The sequence below is a fragment of the Battus philenor genome, unplaced genomic scaffold (genome assembly GCF_028537555.1).
Source record: "Battus philenor isolate CCGP_79_NKW_IND1 unplaced genomic scaffold, ilBatPhil1.0.hap1 SCAF_23, whole genome shotgun sequence".
NCBI classification, from domain to species: Eukaryota; Metazoa; Arthropoda; class Insecta; order Lepidoptera; family Papilionidae; genus Battus; species Battus philenor.
Window position 1 is genome coordinate 11,422,095 of NW_027181686.1, and position 25,287 is coordinate 11,447,381.

Genomic DNA, 25,287 nt, shown 5'->3' on the forward strand with positions numbered 1-25,287 from the left:
TGAATGTAGCCAACGTAAGACTGGTCATAGTGGCAATCTTTGGAGTAGGCATTGCAGTGGGAGTCTATCGGCTGAAAAAAAAAAAGGTAAATAAATGTGTTTATCTATTCATACTAAAAGTATAAGTATATAGTATATCTATACGTGGTTATCTTTGCAATCACTCACTTGCTTAATAATAGTCTATTTATGAAAACACATTGAGACGTATACAGGCGTATGCAAACTATTCCATTCTCTTGCTGCGCGCGTAGGGAGCGACGGAAACGGTTCGATCGCGCGCGAGGTATTTCCACAACAAAGCGACTTGCCCGCCGCGTCTCACGTCAACGCACTGAAAACTACTGTACCAGATCGTGTTTAGATCAACAGCAACTGATCTAGTCTAGATTAACAGCTTTCTTAGACTGGTATGTTAAGAGTCGTTAAATGGAACGTTCTGCTAAGCAAAGCAGCCTTCCGATCTTTTGAAAACTATGTAAATTCCGAACTGATCCAGAATACAAACTCTAACTTAATCATTATCCCGTCAGTATAAAAATATTACATGTCAGTTACTCGGCTAATAGTTTAACCCTTAAATGCATAATGTTGCAAATCTGCAATATACCACTTAAACGGTATAAGTAGCAGTAAATGCATAGTGTTGTATAGCTGCAACATAAGGTTTTGGAAAAAAATTAAATAAGTATAAGAATATTATACATATATAAAAATATTTTCCTCTGTATTGTAGTGTACCTATCTGCAAGATATATATTTTTTAAAAGTATAAATAAAAGTCGTGCATTTAAGGGTTAATATCTACAACAGTATAAAAAAATAGCCGCTATAGTTGTTATCGTATAGAGTCATTGGCTGTCTACATTCCAATAATATATGCCAAGAATCGAGAGCGTAGTACAGCGGCACGCACGCCCCCCCCTCCCCCCGCGCTGCCCACCGCACCGCCCCCCCGCGGCCACGCGTGGGTATCGCGGGAGTCGGTTCTAAGAAATAGCCTACCGGGGATTTTTTTGTCGTTACGAGTAGAATGCCGGCCCCGGCGCCGCGACAAGCCATGTCTACCCACACTAATTTTATAACAACAACTATCTTGTACAAATATTACATAAAATATAGTTACAACATGAACAAAAGTCATCGACATAGCGGATAAATGGGTTTGTCACAAAGCAGGTAGTTGCATGTTTGGGCTTTAAGCGAAGGATGTTTACCTAAAAGGTAGAGAGATGACATCGTGGAAGTCTCTTAGCCTGATGGATCCAGAGCTATCATGATGAGTCAATATAGATAGGTGGAGAAATCTTATATATAGTGTATATAAAAAAGATTTGTTAAATAAGAAAAAGACCAATATTTAGCCACTTCCGCACATACAGTGGTAGTTGTGCAATAAAGTTCACCGCCCGCCAGCCCGCTTATAAATGCGTATGGGGCAAACAATGGAAATCACACAACTGCCACCGCTAAATTACTCAACACGTGTTTCACCCCTCCACGGGGCATCTTCAGAAGTTCGATTAGTGCCAAACACAGAGTGAGCTAAATATTGGTCCTTTTCTTACTTAGGATGAACTTCCGCGAGGTAACGCTTGATTCCATTAAATAGTCTTGTTAAAGTCGATGGAAGACACTGGATGTAAACTTGGAAATCTAAACGGTAGGCTTATGTCCAGGTGTGAACGTCCTGCGACTGGAACGATCAGGATGATGGTCCTGGTAATGAATATACTCTTACACAAAGAGATGCAGATTTTTGGAGTCTTACAGTGTGCAGGTTACGACAGCTTGTACAAAATCGACTTTAATGCCGCCGTCCCTTTTCAGATCACGCGCAAACCTCACCCCGATTCGGAGATCGGGCACGGCATTTGTTATTCTCGTTTGTTGTGTCTAAAAATAGGAGGGCAAAAAAGGTTTAGGGGCGGCGACCTCGGCCCGGCGACGGCTCCATTGCGGCCAGGTAGACGAAATGACGGCCTGGGAAAGTTGATAACGTACAGGTGGCCGCTTACAAAATTGTAAGCGTCTAACATTGTATCTCTTTTATTCCGCGTGAAGTGTGCTTGTAGCGATCTAAACATAATCACTTTTACGTAGCCTGTTTAATATAGGCGTCGTATTTATAATATTATAAAATATATGCATCATTATATCAGCCTATAGACACTCACTGTAAGGCCTCTTTCAAAGATCATCACGATGATCTAACTTGCGCTGACCGCGTTCAGCGTCTTCTAAAATCGACTAAGACATCGTCATCCCCTAAAGATTTTCAATAGAACCTGTTGGAAAATGCCTGCACCTAGCCTTTTCCAATGACCTTAACGAGGTTGTAGGTCCTCCACCTTGTGGGCGGATTTCCCACGCTACGCTTGACAGTCCTTAAATCCAATTTCTCTTGATCACCGGCTATACACTATTTGGTGCAATAAGAGAAGAATACCAGTCTCGTTTAGCAGAGAGAATAGGGGAGGAGAAAATCGCCTCAATAGTGAGCAAAGAGGAGTGCCGTTAGACTTTTTTGGAGTAATGCAAAATGATGATAGGAAAAACGGTAAAAAGCAATAAATACAATAATTAGAATAATGAATGATGAAATGGCTGTGATATTAGAAATAGTAAATTAAATACAAAATATATAGTGAGAAAATAAAACATTGAATATGAGAAATAACGAAAAAAAAAGAAACAGTGACACGATGTCTGCTAGGAAAGTACGGATAAAAATGAAAGATATTGTGAAGGAAATTAAATGAAAGATTGAAAGACAGAGAAGGACGAAAGATGAGTATGGAAATAAAAAATTAAAGATTACAATGCAAACAAAGACCCTGTACATCCATGATAGGCGTACAACTACAGAACCCAAAAACGGCGCCATTAAAAATAAAGGTCTCAATTTCACACTTTATTACAAAATTTTTATAGAATTTTGTGCCGGGTATGTTTATAGTTAGATTTATATACATACCGTCGAGTAAACACCATAAAAGTGTAGTAATGTTGTAGTGTGAATAAAATACAAAAATACTAGCTGATCCCGCAAACGTTGTTTTGCAAAAAAAATTTAAGTTTTTAATTAACAAATGTAAGATAAGGGTTGATCGTAGAGGGGTGAAAATTTAGGTTTGTATGTATTTTTGTATGCTGTATCATAATAAAATAAAAACAAAAAAAAAGTCCAAAAAATTAAAAATAAAATTTAGGAGTGGACCACCCTTATCACTTAGGGGTATGGAAAATAGATAGTAGCCGATTCTCAGACATACTGAATACGCATGTAAAATTTGGTAAAAATCGGTCAAGCCGTTTCGGAGGAGTTCAAGTTCGAACACCGTGACACGAGAATTTTATATATTAGATTATTCATAGTAACCGTATCGCATTCGCAGGCGCTGCGCGTCTGGTCTAAGCGTACGTACATTCGCGGGCTTATATTTTTAGTTTACGCAAAATCTCTGAAATACGCTCGGGGACGGTGTTTCTTTTCAAAGTTAATTTATCTCAAAAATTTTCAGAAACATGTTTTGTTTTCATCTACAAATTTTTGTCCGCATTTCACGTTGATAATATAACCAAGGTTAGTATGATGTATCAACTGTATAGAGTTATATTTTATTTCTTAAAGTAGATATTCTTCATTAATTGATAATGAACGAATCTTAAGATAAAATAATTTAAATCATTATTATCAATAAAGATTAGTGGCGCTATGTCGTTGACAGCATTTAAAAATTTAGTAGCGGTAGTAGTAGTAGCACACGCACACGCACACAGACGCACACGCACACGAAGACGCACACGCAATCGCACACGCACACACAGACGCACACGCACACGCAATCGCACACACAAGATTTCCCGCGACTTCAACTATGTCATCAGTTCTTCACCTAGAGGGGAGCATACACTGCATCTAATGGCTCGTGGTCGCCTCTCCACTGGATGGAGATGAGAGAAATGAAGGAGAGGGCTGTAGACGGTAGATGCGGGAAATCGCTATTTCTGAGCGTAGGATCGCTCATCTTGGCGATCTTTGATGGAGTTTTTGCAGTTGGCGTGCATAGGCTGAAAAATGGTACACATATAAAAAAACAATAGATTTGGAAATAATAAATAATACGATCATATGCGAAGTAAAAGCCATAACCCCATATTACTACTTATTAAATTAATTACTTATTACTATCTGTCCCTGCAGACTTTCTACTTCCAGTTATTTGCCTGAAGCATTTCAATATAAAACAATAATTAATATCACATATTTCGTATTGGTCGACGTATATAGGTTTAGAAATAAGTGTACAAACTTTTTGCTGACTTATACCTATAACCAATCATCCTGTATATAAAGCTATTAACGAGTGTACATCTCATTTTACTAGATAGGATGGTTAGAACCGCAACGTTATGCGCGCCACGGAAACCGCATCAGATGAATGTCCTCAGGTGTGTCCGCAAGGTGTGCAAAGCACTCGGTAAACGCCTTACAGCGTATTAAAAAAATGTGTACTTCATGAGAAAAACGCGTTTAAAAATGCAATTAGTTTACATATTAAAGCACATAGAAAAGTATTCGACCGTATTTAATCACCCTGGTTATGTCAACAGTTCTTAATAATAAAAAGCTACACAAAAAAAAAACGTTCGAGCTTGTAGCTGTAAGATGAACGATGCAATTACAGGCGTGTTAAACCCGGTTCTAGTTTCAATCGAATCCGGTTTTTCTGGTGTCCATCTTTCATAAGCCTCATCATTATCATATCAGGCGATAGACGCCCACGACATAGCCCCCCCCCCCCAAAGAATACTACGATAACATTATGCTGCCTGCTTCTAGACTTCCCGCTACCTTTTTTTTTTCGGTGGGGGAAATCTTCTGGTATTCAAGATGCCCTGCCACTGGGGGGAGGACAGGGGTATGTGGGATTCCTACCCACTAAAACCCCCCTCGGTGGTCGCCCTCTGCGCTAAACGGGGGACCGCGGTATCTCCCGGTCAGGGATCGCCCCGCGATTTTCCCTCGCGCCTTGCTATTTTTCGATAGCCCGTCCCGGGGTATGCGTGGATACGCTACCCCCGAAACCCTCGTGGTACTATCACGATGGTTCGAGACCACGTCGAACCATCGTCCGCCTCAGAGTCGCCGAAGCTAGTGGGAGTTTAGGGCCCCCACCCTAAACTCCCGCGACTCCGAAGACTTCCCGCTACCTAGGTTATGTCGCCAGTTCTTTTAATGGAAAGCATACTTTACGTAAATTTAAAATAAAATACGAGTAAATTAAAAGCGAAATATGTATTTGAATCTGAGTAGTGCTAGTCGCCGCAGCATAAGACAAGGTCGGAGCACTCTGGTTACACGGAGCTGGTGCGGCTTCGGCAAACTATAGAGTTACATCCGGCGCGTCACCCGAACCCTCCCCCCCCGTGCCCCGCACACCGCGCCCCCACCCCCCGCTACACGTGCACTGATTCTGTACTTACGCCAGCTGTAATTCAGTCCACAATAAAAACTGCTGAACAGGCACATTATTTACACACGAAATGGACTCAGTACTTGGCATTATACGATTGTAATGTACACGGTGATTAGTTATATGTGTAAAAGTCATTTAATGTTAATAAATGTACGGCGCTTCATATTCAAAAATCAATAGTAAATAGAGTTTTCGAAATTACAATTACTACGTATTAAAATTAATTACTGTTATCTTTCTCCCAAACACTGTCCTGCTAGAAGCTATTGGCTAATAGTATTGCAATAGAATTAAAAAAAAACTAATGTAGCACATTTCAGAGTGATTACTTCATACAAGTTGATTGTTAATAGGTATAAAAAATTTAAAGCTTTCTGATGATAAACATGCTGATCACCATGTATATGTAAAAATAGTTGAAATAAAAAAAAATATATGACAAAAATATAAATTAAGAAAAAATATTAATATTATAAAGATATATTCATACTTTTTTGAATAAAATATAAGATAAAAAAATGTATTTATATTTTCAGAACTACAAAACAATCCCCGAGCGAGCGCGCAGTCCGCTTCATTAAAATATTTACGCGTATTTCGTATTCCGTTTGTCGTGCGCGTGAGGAACTTCTCTGCTCGAATATTTTTTATACTTTTACCCGTTGCACTAGTCTACTAAAATACAAAACTCGTAAAATTGTCATTACGATTACTCTTATAGCTTATACACAAATACTAGAATTTCTTATAGCTATAATCAGGTTGATTTGGTTAATCACGATTTTATTTCGTAAACTATTTTGGATTTTCTCTCCATTATATCATTTTATCAGGTTAATGAACGAATCTGACGTGTTATTTTATGATTGTGACATAGGACACGCATACATTATCTGTAAAACAAAATGGCGGAGTCTACAAAAATAGAAGCGTTAATAACAATAGTTATAAGATGCTGTTCGGAAGGCAAAGTATAATACACAGGAATATTCTCTTTTATATTTCGGTCGTGGTTCGCAATAAAGCTGTTCAAATATAGTTAGATATAAAAACTGTCGATGTAGTTACGTCATTGTAAAGTTTATTATTTGACATCGTGCAATTTAATGTGTAGAGATAAAAGCGTACGTCGACTTTACACTCAAGGTCATCGATACGATACTAAACGTCTCTCGAACAACAGCGCCTGAACATATCGGCACTGGCGGATGCCACGTTGCGGAAGGCCAGCGAAGCGTCTCAAAACTGTTCCTTGTGTGTATAGCAAGCAACGCGTCTAACGCATTGGACGCGCCTTAATTTATAACTAAAACATTGTTTTTATTTTGAGAGAGTGTGGCGTAACAGCGCCCGCCATCTGAATTGCAAATGGCCGCTGCGGGACGGCAACAGCGCGGGGCGCGCAGGCCGCCGGCGGAGCGGCAACGTCGCGCCGTGCGTAATTTTATCAGAGTACGATCTCGGAGTTATCTTATCGGGGGGCCGTCCCCGCGCCGCCCCGCCGCACCCCCGCCGGCGCCATAGTATTTGCGGACGTACACAACAACAAGGAGGCGGGATTTAGGGCTACTCGTTTCCTAAGACCGTCCGGATTACGCAAAACCGCTTCCACATCACCGGCATTCCTTTTGCGAGATAAAAAACAGCTTTTAAAGTGCTTTACAACGCGCAGCTAATGTCTACGAAGTTGTTTATCTAGAACTTTTCTCGGGATCTACTTCTGGGATCTGGGATATACAATCTACTACCAAAAATCTTTGAACATTTATATTAATATCGGCAAATAAAACATCATATACATAGATATATAACATATATGTCAAAGAAGACCTTTCCGTCACATTAATAGTTTTGTATCAAACACGTTGAATAATCGTCACGTGTCCCTCTGGGTCTATGAAGGGGTGAGATATTCGCGAGGCCCGTACACCGGTAGGGCGGGAGGGCGGCCTCCCCTCGTGTTCGGAGGACCTTGAAGCGAGCCCGCCGGGGAAAACTGAATCAGCTGTTCGCATTGTACAGTCAAATTCCTCGTGTATTTGACGAGGGTTCGTCCCTTTTTGAAGTCTATGTATGTATATATATATTTAATATTTTTACGCATTTGTGCATTGGATATAGATTTGGGTTAAAAAGAAGGTTATAAAAATATAAATTATTAAGAAAAGTAATTGTAACCACCTTGGTCTCTGCAATAAAAGCATGAGTGATATGTGCAAAGTGCAAGTGTTGATAAATATTTAAATATATTAATGATTTGCATCGAAAAAGACCACAGCTAAGCTTATATTTATATAGATATGTATAATAATATTTTGATGTATGCTTCGTTAACATATATATATATATATATATATGTACACATACATGTATATGTCTTTGATTTACTTTTTTGAATTCCATGCGTGATTTTGATGCAACATACAGGTGATTATAAGTGTAAAATCTGAATAAACTGTTATTTTTAATTTAGTAATAACACAATAAATTGGTTTTCAATTTTGTATTAATTATTTTATTTTACTGGACACTATGTTTAAATTATTATTTAATTTTAAACTGTGTATTCTTACATAACAATGCAACAACAATTTTATTTATTTACATTATTTTTCTCTTTGAATCATGTATAAAATTCACTTGATAATAATGCTAGAAGTAACTCAATTAAAACTCAGATAGAAACTAAAATAAAATGAAAGTTTGCGCCGTGATTCAAAATTCAAACTCAACGTTTTGTACTTTTAAAATGTCATTTATATAATAGTTGAACAATTAATACCAATTTTAGATTTTCATACACTATAATTGGATTTTTTTTTGGTTTTTTATTGATAAACTAACTTTCAATTTACTTTTAATGTGATTTGTAGTTTCTTCTTGCTTCTCCGCAACTATAATATCTTGAGAAGCAGAGACAAAAATAAAATCGATGTTTAAGATCAACAAGAGCTCTGTTAAAGGTTCCAATGTTGAAAGATAAAGATAAATAAATTTTATCTTTATCTTATCTCACACAGAGTATATTGTAAAAGCCTACAATGTGTACGACTTAAAATATACTCTTTGTCAAAAAATGTAAATGTTCGTCTATTTCAGTGTTGCCAACTTAAGACAATTACAAAACCAATTTAATTAATAAATGTATTTTACATTGCCATGTTACACGTTGCAAAGAGTCGCCTACGATTTCTTTATGTTGGCAAACAACAGACGAGGCCAAGTGTATGTTCCGGATGGAACAGGCTTGCCAACGAATTGTGTTGTTATGTGCCGATCTTATTGCCCACTGTTGATTTGTTATCAAACTTGTATAGTTTAATGAGGACAAATAAAAAAATATTATTTATAAAATAGTGATGGAAACACGATAATTATAAGTAAAACTTAGTTAATTTTATAACTTTTAACGCTTTAATTTCGTCTACATGTTATGTATAATAAATATATATTTTTTTAATTTTAATATTTTATGTATAATAAAGTTTCATTAGATATTTTATAAATTTAAAATTAAAAGTATATTGTTCCATAAATCTTATTATAGCATCCAAGAGTTTTTAGTTGATCGAAATGTATGGAATGGTTTGCTACTTCTTAGTATGATATTACAATGTACACATTAAACATTGTTAAATTTCACTTAAAAAGAGCGAATGTTAAGTTTCTTGGAGGCTCTTCTCAACAAATCAGCTTTCTGAGCCGGTGGTGCCTTACTACCTAATGTTAACTCTATGCCGTCCGGCGACACCACAGTGGTGTCGTGCGCAAAATAGTATCGCTGAGTTCTGTTGCTGTTTTGTATAGGTAACAATAAGTTAAAAAGTTTTTTGTTTTTATAATTGCTTGTGCCCTTTCATCATGGCAGACAAAATAGACGACACGATTATTTATGATGAATGCGCGGACGTCTTGTCTGACGTTCCGGACGATTTGGCCGAGCAGAATAGTCGGAAGATAGTGAAATATTTACAAGGCGAATTCGACGTTGCATGTTGGAGACTGTTTTGTTTCATACCATACGAAAGAAAAATACTGAATACCAAAGAGAATAGAAATAAAAATATATGAAACAAAAAAGTTTTCTATTTATTTACGTATGTATATCTTTGAAATTTCATGAAAGTAAGGGAACAGGGTTGAGAACGCATGAGAACACATGAGTTGATTAAAACTTTACAATTCATAATTTCCCGATAATGTCAAAAACGCAAGCCAAGTAATCCGAATAAGCGCTGCCGGCGCCAAACGAATAAATTTTTACGGAACATGCGGACGGCAAAGTGTTAAAATAACTGACGATTGACAAGCGCATGTAAATGTCTACTTAAATAAAGATACCTGATTTTGAAATATTCCAATGTTTCAATCGGCAGCCTTGTTTATGATAAAAAGATGGAGGTAGGTATGTCTTTCTAAAATTAATGCATGTTGATATAAGAAGACAACTTCCGCTGCGTGTGCCGGCTTGTGGTTGCCACTTGAGAAACTTTCGTCCAACTGCAGGCGGTTGTACGAGGTTTGTGCTCCGCCTGCTGCCACTCCAGACTTCAGAGATGACCTTGCTTCTTTTATGGATGCATTAATTTCTGTAGCGAGCCTTTATATAAAGTTAGTAAAAGATCACATCTAATGTCTACACTAGTTTCGCTATAATTTTATAAAGATGCTTTGTATAGTTTGATATAAAACTTTTAACCACGAAGGAAGTCACATCAGCACACTTCCCACGCCGGATGTGAAGCTTGCACGGCGAGAATTTTTAAACTGGAAAGAAATTATTTACGCGTCACCGCACTGTTATCAGACAAAAAAACTCCTTGGTTAGGCATCAAGCATACGGTTTTATATACTTGTTGTTCACGATTTTGTGTTTCGAAATCCTGGATAGCGTAGTATTATGGATGTCTAGCACAGTGTTTCCCAACGTGGACCCTACGGTGGGCAATTTGATTGTTAAAGGGGGCAATACGAATTTGTACTCGATATGAGTTTAACCCTTTCACTGTAATATAAAAATTATGTTTGTTGCATTGGAGGACGTAAGAATTTTAAAAAGGTTTAAATATGCCATGCTACAAAAAAGTTATAGATAGTCACAGATCGGCAAGCGCACAAGATGGACGGGATGACTTTGTCAAGGTCGTGAGAATGCATTGGATGCAGGACACTTCAAACCAGTTCTGGATCAGGATGCTTATGCCTAGCAGTACTCATTCTACGAATTTAAAGAATGAAAGGTTCCATTACATTCAAGAGCTACTAACTTTACTACAGAGCTTTCTAATCTTTTTTCGTTCGGATTCCGTCCTGGTAAAAAAAGTGTCTCGTTTCACCTATGTTCAATCTCAACTTTAATATACATCTAACACTGCAGTAGTAACTTGTCTGTATTTCTTCCATTATCAATGTAATTTTCACATACCTGTAATTGGACTACGCGTATTCCCAGTGGAACACATGCCACACGTACCAATGATGATTTATTGTGTTTTTAATGGGAATGAAATACAGAAAGGTCATAAATTTCGCGCTTTTAATGCAAATGAAATACAGAAATATCTTAAATTTCAAGGAAGAATATTTTTAATTTATATCTCAGTTTTGCCTTACACGTTATAGGTATTGTAGATTTTATAACACTGACTGACGCTTGTCAGTTTTGAGAGCTTAATGAACTGTCCTTCAACCCTTTTTACGTGTATAATTTTGTAAAATCCGTTTTAGCTGACTTTTTCTCAACGAAAGAAATATTTCTACCAAATTTCAAGTATCAAAGCCTTACAACTATAGATATATCGTGATGAGTGAGTTCATAGGTGAAAATATCTTGTACCATAATTTCAGCCGTGTCCACCCCTGCTGTGTTACACCCACTACTGGACAAAGGCCTCTGTCATAAATAAGACCAGTAAGATGATGTCTGCGTCCACCATTTTCTATTGACTTTCGAAGTTATCTGTCTTATATTTGCCGGTCTGCGGGTTCCGCACCTTGAAGTATCTATGATAGTTGACCATAAAGTGTTTGTGCTTGTAGTGGAACGCGTGAGGCGTTGTGAAGTCGGCAGGAGGTCGTTGACTCGCGAGCATTGCGCAGCCGGTGTCCGGCGCCCGCGCACCTCGCACAAATCAAAATAGAACTCCGAAGCTGGCAATTTGCCAAATTTCACTCAGGTCGACGATAAACGTCAAATAAATCTGAGCTATGGCACCGGACATTTTATTTATGAGAGAATTCTGTACTTTGACGCTCTGTATTATGTCATTGTCGTTATGTAAATGAAATTATGTGGGTACTATGAAAATAGGTAATCAAGGCGTGCACTGGCGTGGGTCATTCCACTAGGTGACCGATGATGTAGTTATAATCAATAGATGCGAGCAGCGCAAGACTGGTCATCGTTTTGAGGAGCCTTGAAACTGACCACTGTCGCTTGAAATGATGATGATATATATTGGTAACATGTCATCATCTTCATTCAGTCATAACAATGTAATCAGACGTAGCTTTTTGTGAAGAGGACTAATTCCTCGCAATAATGCATTGGTCTAATGTCCTAGTGTGACATGCAGAAGCAAAAACAAAATTTTCTTTGCCTAAGATACCTCGAGTTCAAATTTTGATGTATACGCCTTTGTAATAGGATTCAAAATTATGTTTTTTAAGCTTCCATTGCTTAATTTATAAAATTGTCAGAGAATATTTGTGTACTAAGGGTTTGCTGTTTAAGACCATAGATGTGTACTGTAAGGTATATGCCTCTCCCTAAGATATCTATGGATATACTCCAATCGCCACGCTTCACAAGTGGCTTTGTTTCCAGTGTGATATTATGGTACGCAGAGGACTTATTTGCGAGCACTGGCAATCCTGTATAATAATTGTTCAAACTATGAATAATATAGAATTCTAACCCGGTAATAGAATTAATAATACATTAATTACAGTAACTATGATAGTAGATCGCGTATATTCCGGCCGTAGCGCTGGCAAGACTCATTTTTTTTGTTTTTTAGGTTATCTATCTGTCAAAGTTTGTATGTGCTTCCTTTCTTACTTATAATGGCGGATTAAATGTGCTGCACTCACGACAAAATTAGTTTCTGTTTCACATATACTGTTTATAAAGCAAATAGCGTATCTTGATAACGTCGTGAAAGTAATGTATTTATAAGCAGAAAAAAAACGCATATATATATATATATATATACATATGTACAAAAAGGTTATAACTTTTATATCTTTGTTATTTTTTCATTGATTCTCAAAAAATGTTATGTAAATATTGTATTTTATTCTCTACAGATATTATGCATAACTGATCTGAGGTAGGAATATATAGGAGGTGATAATGATGAATTGATTAAAAGTCACAATTTATAGCGTCCAATGTAATATTAAAACACCCCGGCCTCCCGAGAATGTCGGAACATGATTGCCACGTGGCTTCCGCATGTCAGTCAACGTGGCTTTTTTTTTACGATTTACTTTAAAATCAATAAGTTTTTAACTAAAACGACTAAAACATTAGAGTTAATAGTTGCAATGAGTCAGTTTCACTATGTAACGTAACAGACCTTAATATATTACAATCGATTTTTTTTTTAAATTTTTGTCTCTAGTATATGTATATATATATATATTTATATATATACGTATCAACATATACACCAAATTCATATGATAGGAGCTTTAAGAATAAATTTTGGTCACTTTGACGGATTCAATTTTACGAGTTTGACTACATAGGATATTTAATTAATCTAAACACTTGTAATTTTAAAAAATATTCTCGATATTTTTTTAGTCGATATGTTTAAATGACACCTTTTTGAATATCACTTATTGTGCAAATATTTGTACAATTTTTTTAAAACTTTAAGTACAAATTAAAATACTCAAATTTGTTCATTACTCTATGAGAATTATTTTTTTTATAATTTGGTAGTAATTATTATAATTCACTTTAAGAATAATTTTTATGTTTGCTACAGATATTTTACGTCGGTTGCTTTGTTGTTACAGGTAATTATTGACACTTTTGAAGGAATTATGCCTCGATCCAACACCGCGGTAAGAAACAGTTTGCTTAAAATATGATTAATTTCCTATTTACGATATTACTTCACTTGTTATTTGGCTTTATTTTTGTGAAAAATTCATATAGATATACATAGATAGAATAAGTTACGTGCACTCGACTTCACGAACTCGTGCCACGTTACAGCGTCGTCGTTGCAGAAGCAATTGTTCGCCGCTGTACGTACATGTAGTCGAGTGAGGCGATGAAGTTGACGGGCATGCCGCTCGGCGGCGCGGGCACGACTGCCGCGCGCTCCGTTCAACAGGCGAGGAGGATGTGGGCGGGGCGCGCGGGACGCGGCGTCATTGGGCGAGCGAACGGCGCGCCGTAATGGCCGCCGCCGCATTCGGCCAATGAGCGGCGCGCGGACCGAACGCGCGTCCGTGCGGCCACCGGCGCGACGTTGCCAGCTTTTCACAAAAAAATACCAGATTCGACCTTCTTAGGATCCCCGGTTTTTTTTTTGTTTGGTCGTGTTATCACTCGGGAACGCGTGCCGGGCTCCTTATCCGGCGGGATGGTGCACGCCGCGTCCGGGTGGATACAGTGTTCAGTGCTCTAGTGTATTATGGTGTGGTCCACGCCGTCGGGGGAGGTCTTGATAGACATCGTCACAAGGTACTAACTCGGCTGGGCCCGTGCGCTGCACGCAGCCCGCAGCGCCGTATTTACATACGTTATCAGCATTATATCTTAAGTTCCGAGTAAACACGAGGCGATCGCACCCGCAGGCCTGCGGAGCGCTTGCCCAGAGGCCGGTGTGGGTGAGTGACACAAATCTAGGCTAGATAAGACACTCTGACTTCGAACATGTCTGCGATGAGTCGATGACGTGGCGTCCGCTCGTTCATGCTCAAACACGAGAACCATGTTGTAGTTGTACCAACTTGTCCTATATTTGATGTTCACCCTTATGTGTTGTCACCACTACACTCATATGGACTTATTATCAATTGGGTGGCCTGTAAGAATTAGGTTACCTAGCAGTGTTTTAGGTGTATATTCTATAGTGCTTTGTGTCTATTTATGCCAATCTTGAGGGGCTAGACTCCAGCTGACGCAGTACAGCTTTACGGCAACTTGGACCACGTGGCTGACACTAAACGGACTCCATGTTGTTCTTTCACTATGATTATAGCTGTGACAGCGACAGCTGTCTCTGCGTGATTGGATATTTTTATGTTCATTACGTCTTTACTCCCACAGATTATAAAAGCAACAGAAATGTTCAACTATAAATATATATTATTTTATCTGTAATTATACAACTCAATTCCAGTTACATAAAGAAGTGTAATATATCACAGTGTAAACACATTTAATAGTAAAAACTTCGAGAATATTCGAATGTTATTTGAAAATGTTCTGGTTTTGCAAGAAATGTTTATGTTAACTTTTTACGTTAATGCGACTTGAAATAGTTTAAAGCGTGGAGCGTCTTAACACTAAAATAATGAGCATGGAGGAACTATGGGTTGATCTATATATTTCACACTTTGTGCAATAATTGCATCTATTTGGAACGCATATAAGTGAGAAAATATTTAGTAACAAAAGTTTATTTGTTCGTAATATTTATATCGTACTATCTGACTGTGTGTAGTGGTAGCCTAGTGATTATGTATAGGTTATATATAGGTTCGATTCCCGGTATAGTCTTGGTAACAAAAAAATACTACAATAGACATATGTCTAACTAGAAGTCTAAGGGTGACCATGAGACTTAGTAGAATATTGAGGATAATCTCAATTTTTTTTTAGATCTACATGGAAATTGCGTATTTAGTAAATGTTTTCATATATGTGCTTCCTCGGGTCAAAGTCTATAAAAAATATAAATATATCAACATAATAAATCGCACATTAAGTTAATCACAGTTAATTGACTCCTAACGACGGCAATTAGTGGGCAATTAGATCGAGTCACGGGTCGTTTGCAACTGGCTCTAGGTATTCTAAAAGCGGACTTATCTTTTATCAAGTCTATTTTTTTCCTGGAGGTCGCGCCGAGATAATGTCAATCTGGTCGATAGAGATCGACCTTGACCGTCGGCAATGACTAACTGCTTATCGGCAGCAGGTTGACCGCACCCTAAATACATTTTTATATATAAATGGTTATTCATATATAATAAGCCTGGTGGTGTTCCTGTGGCCAATGAGTGCTTACAGTGATTTTTTATCTAAAAACGTTTTGTGTTTTTTCACCTTTTGAGCATTGGTAGCCCAGGCGCAAACACTGATACTTGCGGTCGTAGATCACGGGTTCGATTCTCGATACAATCGGTATATTCACACTTGATATAATTATTATATAGGATTGTCACCGCTCACAAATATGTTTCTAGAGCCTGGTTACCATAATACTGCACTGCGATCGTCTAGAGTGATGGTATATTTTCTTTGGAGACGACGACGATTGTCGAAAGATACTAGATTCGAGCCGTTTCCTATTATAAATCTTTGTGTATATGTGCAGTAGTGGACATAGACACATACAGACTAGTTTTACTATAAAGTCGCGTGAAACGTGTTAGAAGGTTAAAATTACTTTTTTTTATTGATTTTTATTGACTTAAAAACATAGAACCCTGTTTCCATTATTATTGCATGTTATAAAAAAAGTCAGGCTTCCCTAAAATTTTAGTTTATACAATCATCATCATGATCAGGACATCCACTGACCTTGTTGAGGTCGTTTAAAGCTCCTGGCTGCAGGATACTAAATGTTTCACAAGGAATCCATTTGACATACGAATATCTTGCTCTGGATGTTCTAGGAGTTAAAGATGATGATGATAATTGTTTATATATTCCTTATAAAGACAGAGTGCAGTTTCTAGTGATTGTTGTTAAAGCATATGTGATGATCTATTCTCAATCTGTTAAGGAATCTATTTCCAGTTTTTTTTTTAATCGATAACTTTAGAGCTTCACTAGTGACTTAGTCCAAGCGATGGTTAAAAATTTATCGCAAATACGTTTCACAACACGGCGAGTCAATTACCGTTGCAGGTCTCGCTTGTAAAATTGACCCGGTTTATATTATCAGACGACCTCGGGTTGTTTTCTTAGTTAACCCTTAAATGCATGATTTTTATTTATACTTTAAAAAAAGTACGTATCTTGTAGATAAGTACACTATAATGCAGGGAAAAATAAAAAATGTCTACAATGCGATTAAAATAAGAATAGGACGGGCTCTCGGCTAACTTCACTCATATAAGTACGGTCAGCATTAAATATATAAAATAAAAAAATAATAATAATTGTTTTTGTTGATTGTTTAATTTGTTTTACAATGAGCAAAAAAGGTAGTGTTTTACATCGGCGAGCTCGAGAGATTATCAGCAATGTTGATAAGTACTTCGAGGAAGAGAAAAAACGTGCCATTATGTTGTTGGACCAGTTAAAACAAGCAAGAATTGTACCAGGGCCAGATGGCAATATTCATATATCGCGTGATGTATTTGCAAGTTTCATTAAGCATTTGGAAACTGCTTCGAAGGTAACCGAGCGAGTGACTTTAGCCACTGGTATTTTTTTTTAACATTGCTTTTTTTGCACACTATACCAAGTTCCCGTTGTGACGTCACAACATGGCGCTAGGCCGGTCCTATTCTTATTTTAATCGCATTGTATACCTATTTATTAAAAAATCTATGTTGTAGATATACAACACTGCATTTACTGTACACTGTTGTATTCAAAGTGGTATGTTTCAGTTTTTCATCATTATGCATTTAAGGGTTAAGCTTATTTTCTCTTCGAACAGTCTTACAATTTTAACATACTCTAAGCTAGACATATATCATTCGATCATCACCATTTCAGTGGTAGAATGTCAACAGCTGTATATAAACACCCTCAATTGCAGTAGGACCAGTAGGAAACGACCATTATTATCTTACAATCGTAGCAAGGTAATCTGTTCTCCATGTGGGTTATTTGCGCTAATTCCACAGACCACGTCTACTTCGGTCTTCGTGTTGCCCCACGTAACATAGTTTAGTATATGACGTCACTATGACGTCATAGCAAATTGTGTAGTCTACCACGAGGTGGGCACGTGAAAATTCGCGACCTTTGGACTTCGCAGTTTTCCGCGTTGTTCTTCCCACGCAGCTCGTTACACGTAATGCAAGCAGACGGACGGGAGCTGTACCTGACTTGTCATCCTTGACGGTTAATATATACGAATTGATTAAAGTTATCTAACAGGAAAACCGCAGGTGGTTTTGTGGCGAATGATTAACTGTAAACAAGTATTTTATTGTTAGGTCTGTACCGTTTAGTGATAACAGCGTACGCGTCAACAGCGGGCAGAGTTATAATGCTACCGACACCGCTGTACCGCGCCTGTGGTATATCCCTGACGGGCGGCACAAGGCCCTAGCGGTTGCTTACTTACGTTCGTCTACGTAGCACACAGCCATATGACTCGTTGAGCGATTGTGAGTTTAAGCGCGGTGTTACCGAAACCGCTGTACCGTGCCTTAGAAAGGCGGGGCAAGAGGAGCATCGGCGTAATGTTTTTCTTCCCTCGGCGCGCTTTCCAAAGCGCGGTACAATAATTTCGGTAGCAATACTCAAGCACACAATAGTAGATTGTGTTTATTATTTTTGTCCTTATCTATATATACATACAAATAAATAAAATCGGATTGTCTCTTTGTAATATTAAAATAACCGCTTTTTACTACATGCTAATGTACATATATCAAAATAATTTTTTTTTTTTTACTTTCGTCTGTTTGTTCCGGCTAATCTCTGAAATGACTGGACCGATTTTGACGGGACTTATTCTGGCAAGTAGCTGAAGTAATAAGTACTAACTTAAGCTACTTTTGTTTTAGAATAATTCTTTAACGGAAAAACATAATAAAGTAATTACTTTTTTTTACTGGACGAAATCGCGGGCGCTGCTTGTTCATAGATAAAGTAAGTTCTTTATATATCAGTGCATAATTAGTCTTTTTGGTTTTGATCCTGTCTGTTAAATGTCTCCCGGACCAAGTGTCTGTTGGTTATTAAAAATTCCTTTACTTCCATTTCTTTTTAAATAAATCAAATCATTTTTGTACTTGTATCCTTGGGTGAAATGCGTTGGTGTAATATCAGTATATTTATTACGAAACATCCAACTGTCAGTTTAGTCAGTGAAAAATTAGGCAATTTTGTTTTGACGCGATATAAACCCCCGCGCATGTCATCAATCAGCTTGATTTAAAATCTGTAATTGGGTCGTGTTTGATGTGTTAATGATGTTTTCGTCGGATGAACTAAATTCTCTAATTACGTCATATATATATATATATATATATATATATATATAGACGATATGTTTATCGGTTTGTGGTTTACTTTAGATATTAATTATTTAATTTTACAACACTTATTAATAGACAATATGAAATTAGATCAAAAACTGTCTATTGAGAAGTATAAAAATATGTAGAACTTTTAAAGAAGTGAATCCATAGTTCATTTGACGTCAATTAATGTGTAGAACGCTTTATACAAAAAATATTAGTTTCAGTAATAATAAACACAACAACGTAATGATAATATAATAAGAAAAAGTAATTTTAAAATTCGGATTACTTCATATTAAAATTAACTATAGTTTTTTTATCTGTCTATACAGAATAATTATATTTTAGATATATAAATTCCCATTTAAAGATTTTACATCTATAACCAATCATCCTGTATATATATGAATATATTCAGTATTTTTACTATGTAAATAATGTATATCACGTTACAATGCATTCTACAATAGAACACAGACGATACCATTTCTCCATAATGACTTGTTGACCATTTTTTTTTATTTATATTTACTGGTACAGTATATATATGTATGCATACGAACTACTTTATGTGCATATGAAGCCATCATACTATGAGATCTAGGTACAGGTAACAAAACTGAACTCAGGTAAATTTCAACCCATTGTATCTAATCAAGTGCTAGGCACTACCATTTTTAAACGGTTTTATTTAGTTCGACCCGTACGGAATTTATTTGGATAAAAATTAGAAATTGAAATTTAAACACCTTCCCGTTGTCAGATTGATCTGAAATTTGGTACACACATTTAATTTAGATGACAATACAATATAATAAAATCAATAACATTATAAATATAAGATGGCCGCCGATACAAAATGGCGGATTACATATTTTTCCTTAACCCCCCTCAATAAGGGAATCAAATGAAAGGGCTACACTAGTAAAACACGATGATTATGTCAAAATTTAAAATTCAAGATGGACGCCGTTCCAATATGGCGGACTAGGTATATATTTTTCCACAACCACCACAATATGGGTATCAAAAAACCGTTTAACTTAAAAGTTTTTTAAATGTATTTATTATAAAGCTGCATTTATAACTTATCATCCGATATATATATCGGTCCAATGTAAAAGTGACCCATATATATGTATATATATAAGTCACTTTTATAGTATACCAAGGAATATGTTCAGGCATATTATGAGTAAACGTCTAACGTGTCTCGTCGTGTCGTACATCTCAATGAGACGTTGTGAAGTATAATCCATTTATAACGCGCCTTCCTGGAACTTCGGTATATTCCGGTAGCTGCGACGCCATACGCCCGCCTGACGCATTCCAATAACGTTTCCTGCGCGAGCGCAGGACTGCCCCGAAGGAGCCGGCTGAATTGCTGACTCTAAATAATCATGACTCACTTCCTGCGCCCGTCTCCAGGCGCGCAATCTGACCCGCATCGTGGCGCTGCACGGCGACTCCCACACTATTTGTCTCTTTACTTACCTTCGCAAACAAGTATTGTATAACAATTATATAATAACATACTCTTCTGCAATGGATGGCACGCAAACATAACAGAAATAAAATTATAATACAATATAAATAACTAGTATTGTATAAAGATAGATTAAGTAGTATCAGGTGAAGTAGACAAAAGCCGTAAGGCTTTCCACAATAAAGCGGAAAAAAGGTAAAGTAAACAACAATGTAAAAATAAAGACAAGTTAACATAATACTTATAGACTAGAATAGACTAAGATAGTAATATAAAAGAATAGTATAGAAAGTAAAAAAAAAAAGTATAAAAAGTATAGAAGAATAGTATAGAAATAATAATATAGAAGAGTATAGTCAAAAACTAGTCAGATTAGAAAAATAAAAAATAATGTTAACAAAAACAATACTGAAAAAATTATTAAAGTCTGCAACTTGGCAGAGAGATGCGAAGACGTGAAATAAAAAACCCAAAAACTCTGATCTAAAAGGTCACATAGTTCGTGTAATCATTTTGTAAAACAAGGTTATATGAAAGTAAATATATACATAAAATATTGTCATATATGTACTGATAAATGACAATGTATCTGAAACCATATTATCATATATATCATTATTTATAATAGATTTCAAGCTATGTACGGTTTCTCTGCTAAGATTTTACGAAGTTCCATCCGCAATGGGGTTAAGGAAATTTCGCAAAGCGACAGACATGTAGTATTAATTGAAATGGTATCCACAGATAAAAAATAATAACTTTTATAAATATGTTTTCTTTAGTATATTTTAATTTATAACGGATTCCTTGCGTCGCATTTGTGGCCCTTTCGAAAAAATATGTCATGGACTATAATATATATGTGCCGTTATTTGTCGTATTGCTCTGATTCAATTTGATAAATAATCAACTGTATTATCTAGTGTTATATAATCAATTCATAATACGTTTCATTGACACACAACGCGGTTGTCAAGTCGCGCTAATAATAAATCTGTAATCGCTGCCTACCCCCCACCGATAGCGAGCGAGGTTAAATGTTAGGTTTTATTCAATTTACTCAGTTCACACACAATTTAGTGCGCCTCCGTGCGCTGAATCTGTTACGAAGAATCCCGAGCATTCCCGAACAATGTCGACCAACGTGTGTGTGTGTGTGTGTAAACGCCTTATGCCAAGTAGATCTATGGTCGTATATTAAAGTTTTTGGAGTTACAAGAGCATTCAATGGTCTTTAACAGTTTTAAATGGCATTAATAAATTATCATTCGTTGTGATATACACGTCTATAGCGACGATGTTAAGATTACTAATAAATTTATTTTGACCTTTCTTCGTAGAACATGATTTTTATAGGCTTCATCACTGTTCAAATCAGCTGTTGACAAGGACAGGATACTTTCCAGTACCAGTAGAGTGATAAAATAGATGATAATAGAAATGTAAATTAAGTATAATATAGAGAGTAAGAAAAAAAAAAAATGAAAATAATAAACGTAAAATTGTTGTATGAAAGGAAAATATGGAAAAGAATGAAAGATGTTTAGAAGGTAATCAGAGGAATGAATGAAAAACATTGAGAAGAACGAAAGATGAGCATAGAAAGAAAAAGATAAAGTTATTACCCCATGACCCTGTCCACCCATGGCAGGGGCTCGCCCCAAAAACGAGACAATAAAAAACCTCTTACTGTATCACCCAGTTCTGAGATAATAAAAAAAGTATAATGCATTGTATATAATTTTTCGTATGCTATTATTATAAGAAAAATATCCTCTTAAAAATGAAAAAAATTCCCAAGGAATTTTTGTTTAGCTGTTAGTCTCAGCCAGGGGTGTCAAACTTAAAAGCTGACGCAGATTTACAAAATAAAATGTTTAATTTTAATTGGACCAAAAAAAACAATGTTCACAGAAATATATATTTATGTTTTAAACTAATACAGAGCAATAAACATGTACATATACTTTACTTGTCATGTCTGATACTAAATTTTAATAATCTAATCGATCTAAGAGTTCGGCAGCATCCCATCTTTAACAGCGTATTCTAGCAGTGAATCTATAATGTTAAGGCCCAGGCTCATATGCTTGAAGGAGCCTTTCATAGTTTACTATCATCTCAAATTAGGTCAAGCTGCAAAAACCTAGTTTTCGACTCCGCATACAACATTTATCTTGTATGTTTGGTATATGTTTTCAATTACAAGGCTACTATCGTATTTTGCTGTTTCCATCCGATTAAATTTATTATTACGTGTGCGAAAAGTGATTTAGATTTGAAAAACAGTATAAAGATTTATGGCTTCTTGCGAAAGCGCTTGAAAACAAAGTCATAACTCTCGGCGCTTCTATGCGGGTATTGTTGTTCTGTTGCGGAACCGCGGCTCGCCGCACGCGGGCGCTGTTGCCAACGCCACGCTCTAACATTCATTTCTATTTATCTGCCAAATTTATAATCAAACACTTTTTAAATCTGATAAAACTTAGTCACGAAAAACTCTGTTTGTGACCACAAAACTATCTCTCGACGCTCAGAATGTTTCTAATGCAAATTTACGTAAAAGCTGCAACTTTATTTACTGCAAAACCCAATAGAATAAGTTTTAAAGGCAAAATAACTATAGTGTATATGTAACTTAATACAATGGCTACCATGTCACTTAAATCGCGGTGTCAGGAAAGGTTCTCATAAAGCCACGTCACCCGTATTAGGGTGACAAGAGTTCCCATCGCTGATCAACTAGGCGACTACCTAATATCTGTTCATATTTAAACGTAAATTCGTGTAGAGCATGGTTGCACAGACTTATTAAGATTAGGGGCCATTCGGACAAATCATGAACTGATGGCGGGGTAATTAAATTTTTTTTCTGGAGAATTCAATTTTTTTTTAATGTACAAGAGTATTATTTTTGCTGTCGGCGGGTCACCAGTATTCGACATGCGGGCCGCGGTCTATGCATCCATGGTGTAAAGCGACCTGACGGAAAATCATTGCGAACACACGTTTTTCGGTAAACTTGTTAAATGAAATAAAAAATCACGGCAACTGTCAGAAATGTAATGATAATCTTCGGCATTAAGTTCGCCGTTCTATAATGTTTACGAAATCTTCAAATAATAAATGAAAAATTAATTAGAAATAATTAAAACGTGAACACATTTATCAGTTAAAATAATTTTTTTGGAAAGTCACGACGTGTTATTATTTTTAATCGCGAACACACTTTAAAAGTTTTAACCAATTTTGTTTTTGATGTGACTTGTACATCGGATTAATGCGGTTGTAATTTAAGTCTTACGGCGTTGGCAATAAGGTTTATCTCTCTTGCACCTGTGTCTTTAGCCGCGACGCACCTGCCTCGCTCTACCCGGGCGTTTATATAAGTCTCGTGTGAAATTCAAAACGCATCAAAAAACAAACGGCCCGTCGTGGTTTATCGAAGCATCGGTGTTAAATAAGAAGGTATTTAAGTTTCCTAGAAAACGCTACCTGTTTCCAACATACAAGCGAATAAACGGATCGACGAGGAAGAAGTTATTTTTAAATGTTTTCCTCGAGTAATTTCCCCACGGTCGAAATTTAAATTGAAAGTTTCCATTTCGCTGATTACACGGAACTTGTAAATAGTGGACGAGTGTGCGTGCGGCGCGAGGCGTGCGGGGGGTGGGGGAGGGGGGGTGCGTCTTCAAAACAAAAACGTAACCGCGCGTGTGTGCGTGCATTGAAACAGCTGGCGCTATGGCGGTTGAATGGGCGGCCAGTTATCGCATGACTCATCAAGTCCTGGATATATCTAGACTTTAAATATAAACTTTAGCACCGCTGTATGTTCTACTTGCAGATGTTGCTTGAAAAAATGGCATACTTGTGCTGTAAACACTCGCATTCCTCAGTAATCATTTCTGATATATCCTTCTGGGTTTATTGTAAACCTTATGTCTGAATTCCAGCACATGATAGTCCTCATTGGCATAGGTGTTGAAATTTACACTGCTTTCTCTCGATAATGTACTTGAGCATATGCAAGAAAGAGACAGACTTAATCATTCCCAATCTCTTTCTTTCTGCGAGAACAGAATCGCCTGGTTTTGCCGTCCGACTCGGTTCGCTTTGACGTTCTTCACTCTACGAATTTCAGTCACTTCAGTCGTCTTCTGTTACTACTAATGTAGAACTTTTCAGTCATTTTAATATTCATGGAAGTCACACATTTTTTATGGCTGCCATTTTAGGGGCCTCTCATATATCCCAAGACACAGGGACTATTTTTACAAAATAAATTTTCATCATAGTTTAATTGTTTGAATTAGCTTTATTATAATCAATTTACTATGTTATAGTGTGCGAGTGTTGGTGTTGGTGTCACTATTCAATACAGTTACTTAGTAGGGTATATCTCAGCGCTGTTTTAAACAAAGCATTTCTCTAGATTTTTTTTGTCTCGTGGGAAAATCGTACACTGAATACCCTTATATGTCTCCTACAGTTTAAAAACTCACGATCTCCTTCCACACATTTTATCAAAACCATAGGAATGCATTTGTTTACTGCCTTAGTTTAAATGTCAAGTGCCAAATGACGTCTTAAAGTATATCTGGAGTATTTCATCAGATATAAAGACGCAAACAGAACTAACGCGAGGCCAGTACAAAAGAATTTGTTTTGATTTTTTAACTGGAGGAAAGAAAACAGCAAAGAAAGGTTAATGGTCTATTCCTAAATGTCTTTTTTGATATATTATGTGTCTTCCATTGTTGAACACCTCTTGTACATTCCTCCGTGTTGGTTACACAGGGATAATTTTGGCTTAATAATTCACCCACGTTCTTTTTTATTTGCCCACTCTTCGTATATCTATCTAAATATCTTTCATTCACCCATTCCTTTCATAAATCGCCTCATATCCTTCAC

At 36.7% G+C, this 25,287-nt stretch overlaps 1 protein-coding gene across 7 annotated transcripts in view; it reads left to right on the top strand.

Moving 5' to 3' along the window:
- Smr (Smrter) overlaps positions 1 to 25,287 on the top strand; it is a 208,524-nt gene that overhangs the window by 90,666 nt on the left and 92,571 nt on the right. Inside the window, exon 1 of one of the 7 annotated variants that reach the window (XM_068767614.1) lies at positions 13,905 to 14,187. The exons of the other annotated variants lie outside the window; for them this stretch is intronic. Within the exon in view, the coding sequence (XP_068623715.1) occupies positions 14,138 to 14,187 (50 nt within the window). The 5' untranslated portion in view covers positions 13,905 to 14,137. Of the gene's footprint in view, positions 1 to 13,904; positions 14,188 to 25,287 lie in introns of those variants that run through there. 7 annotated transcript variants of the gene reach the window in all.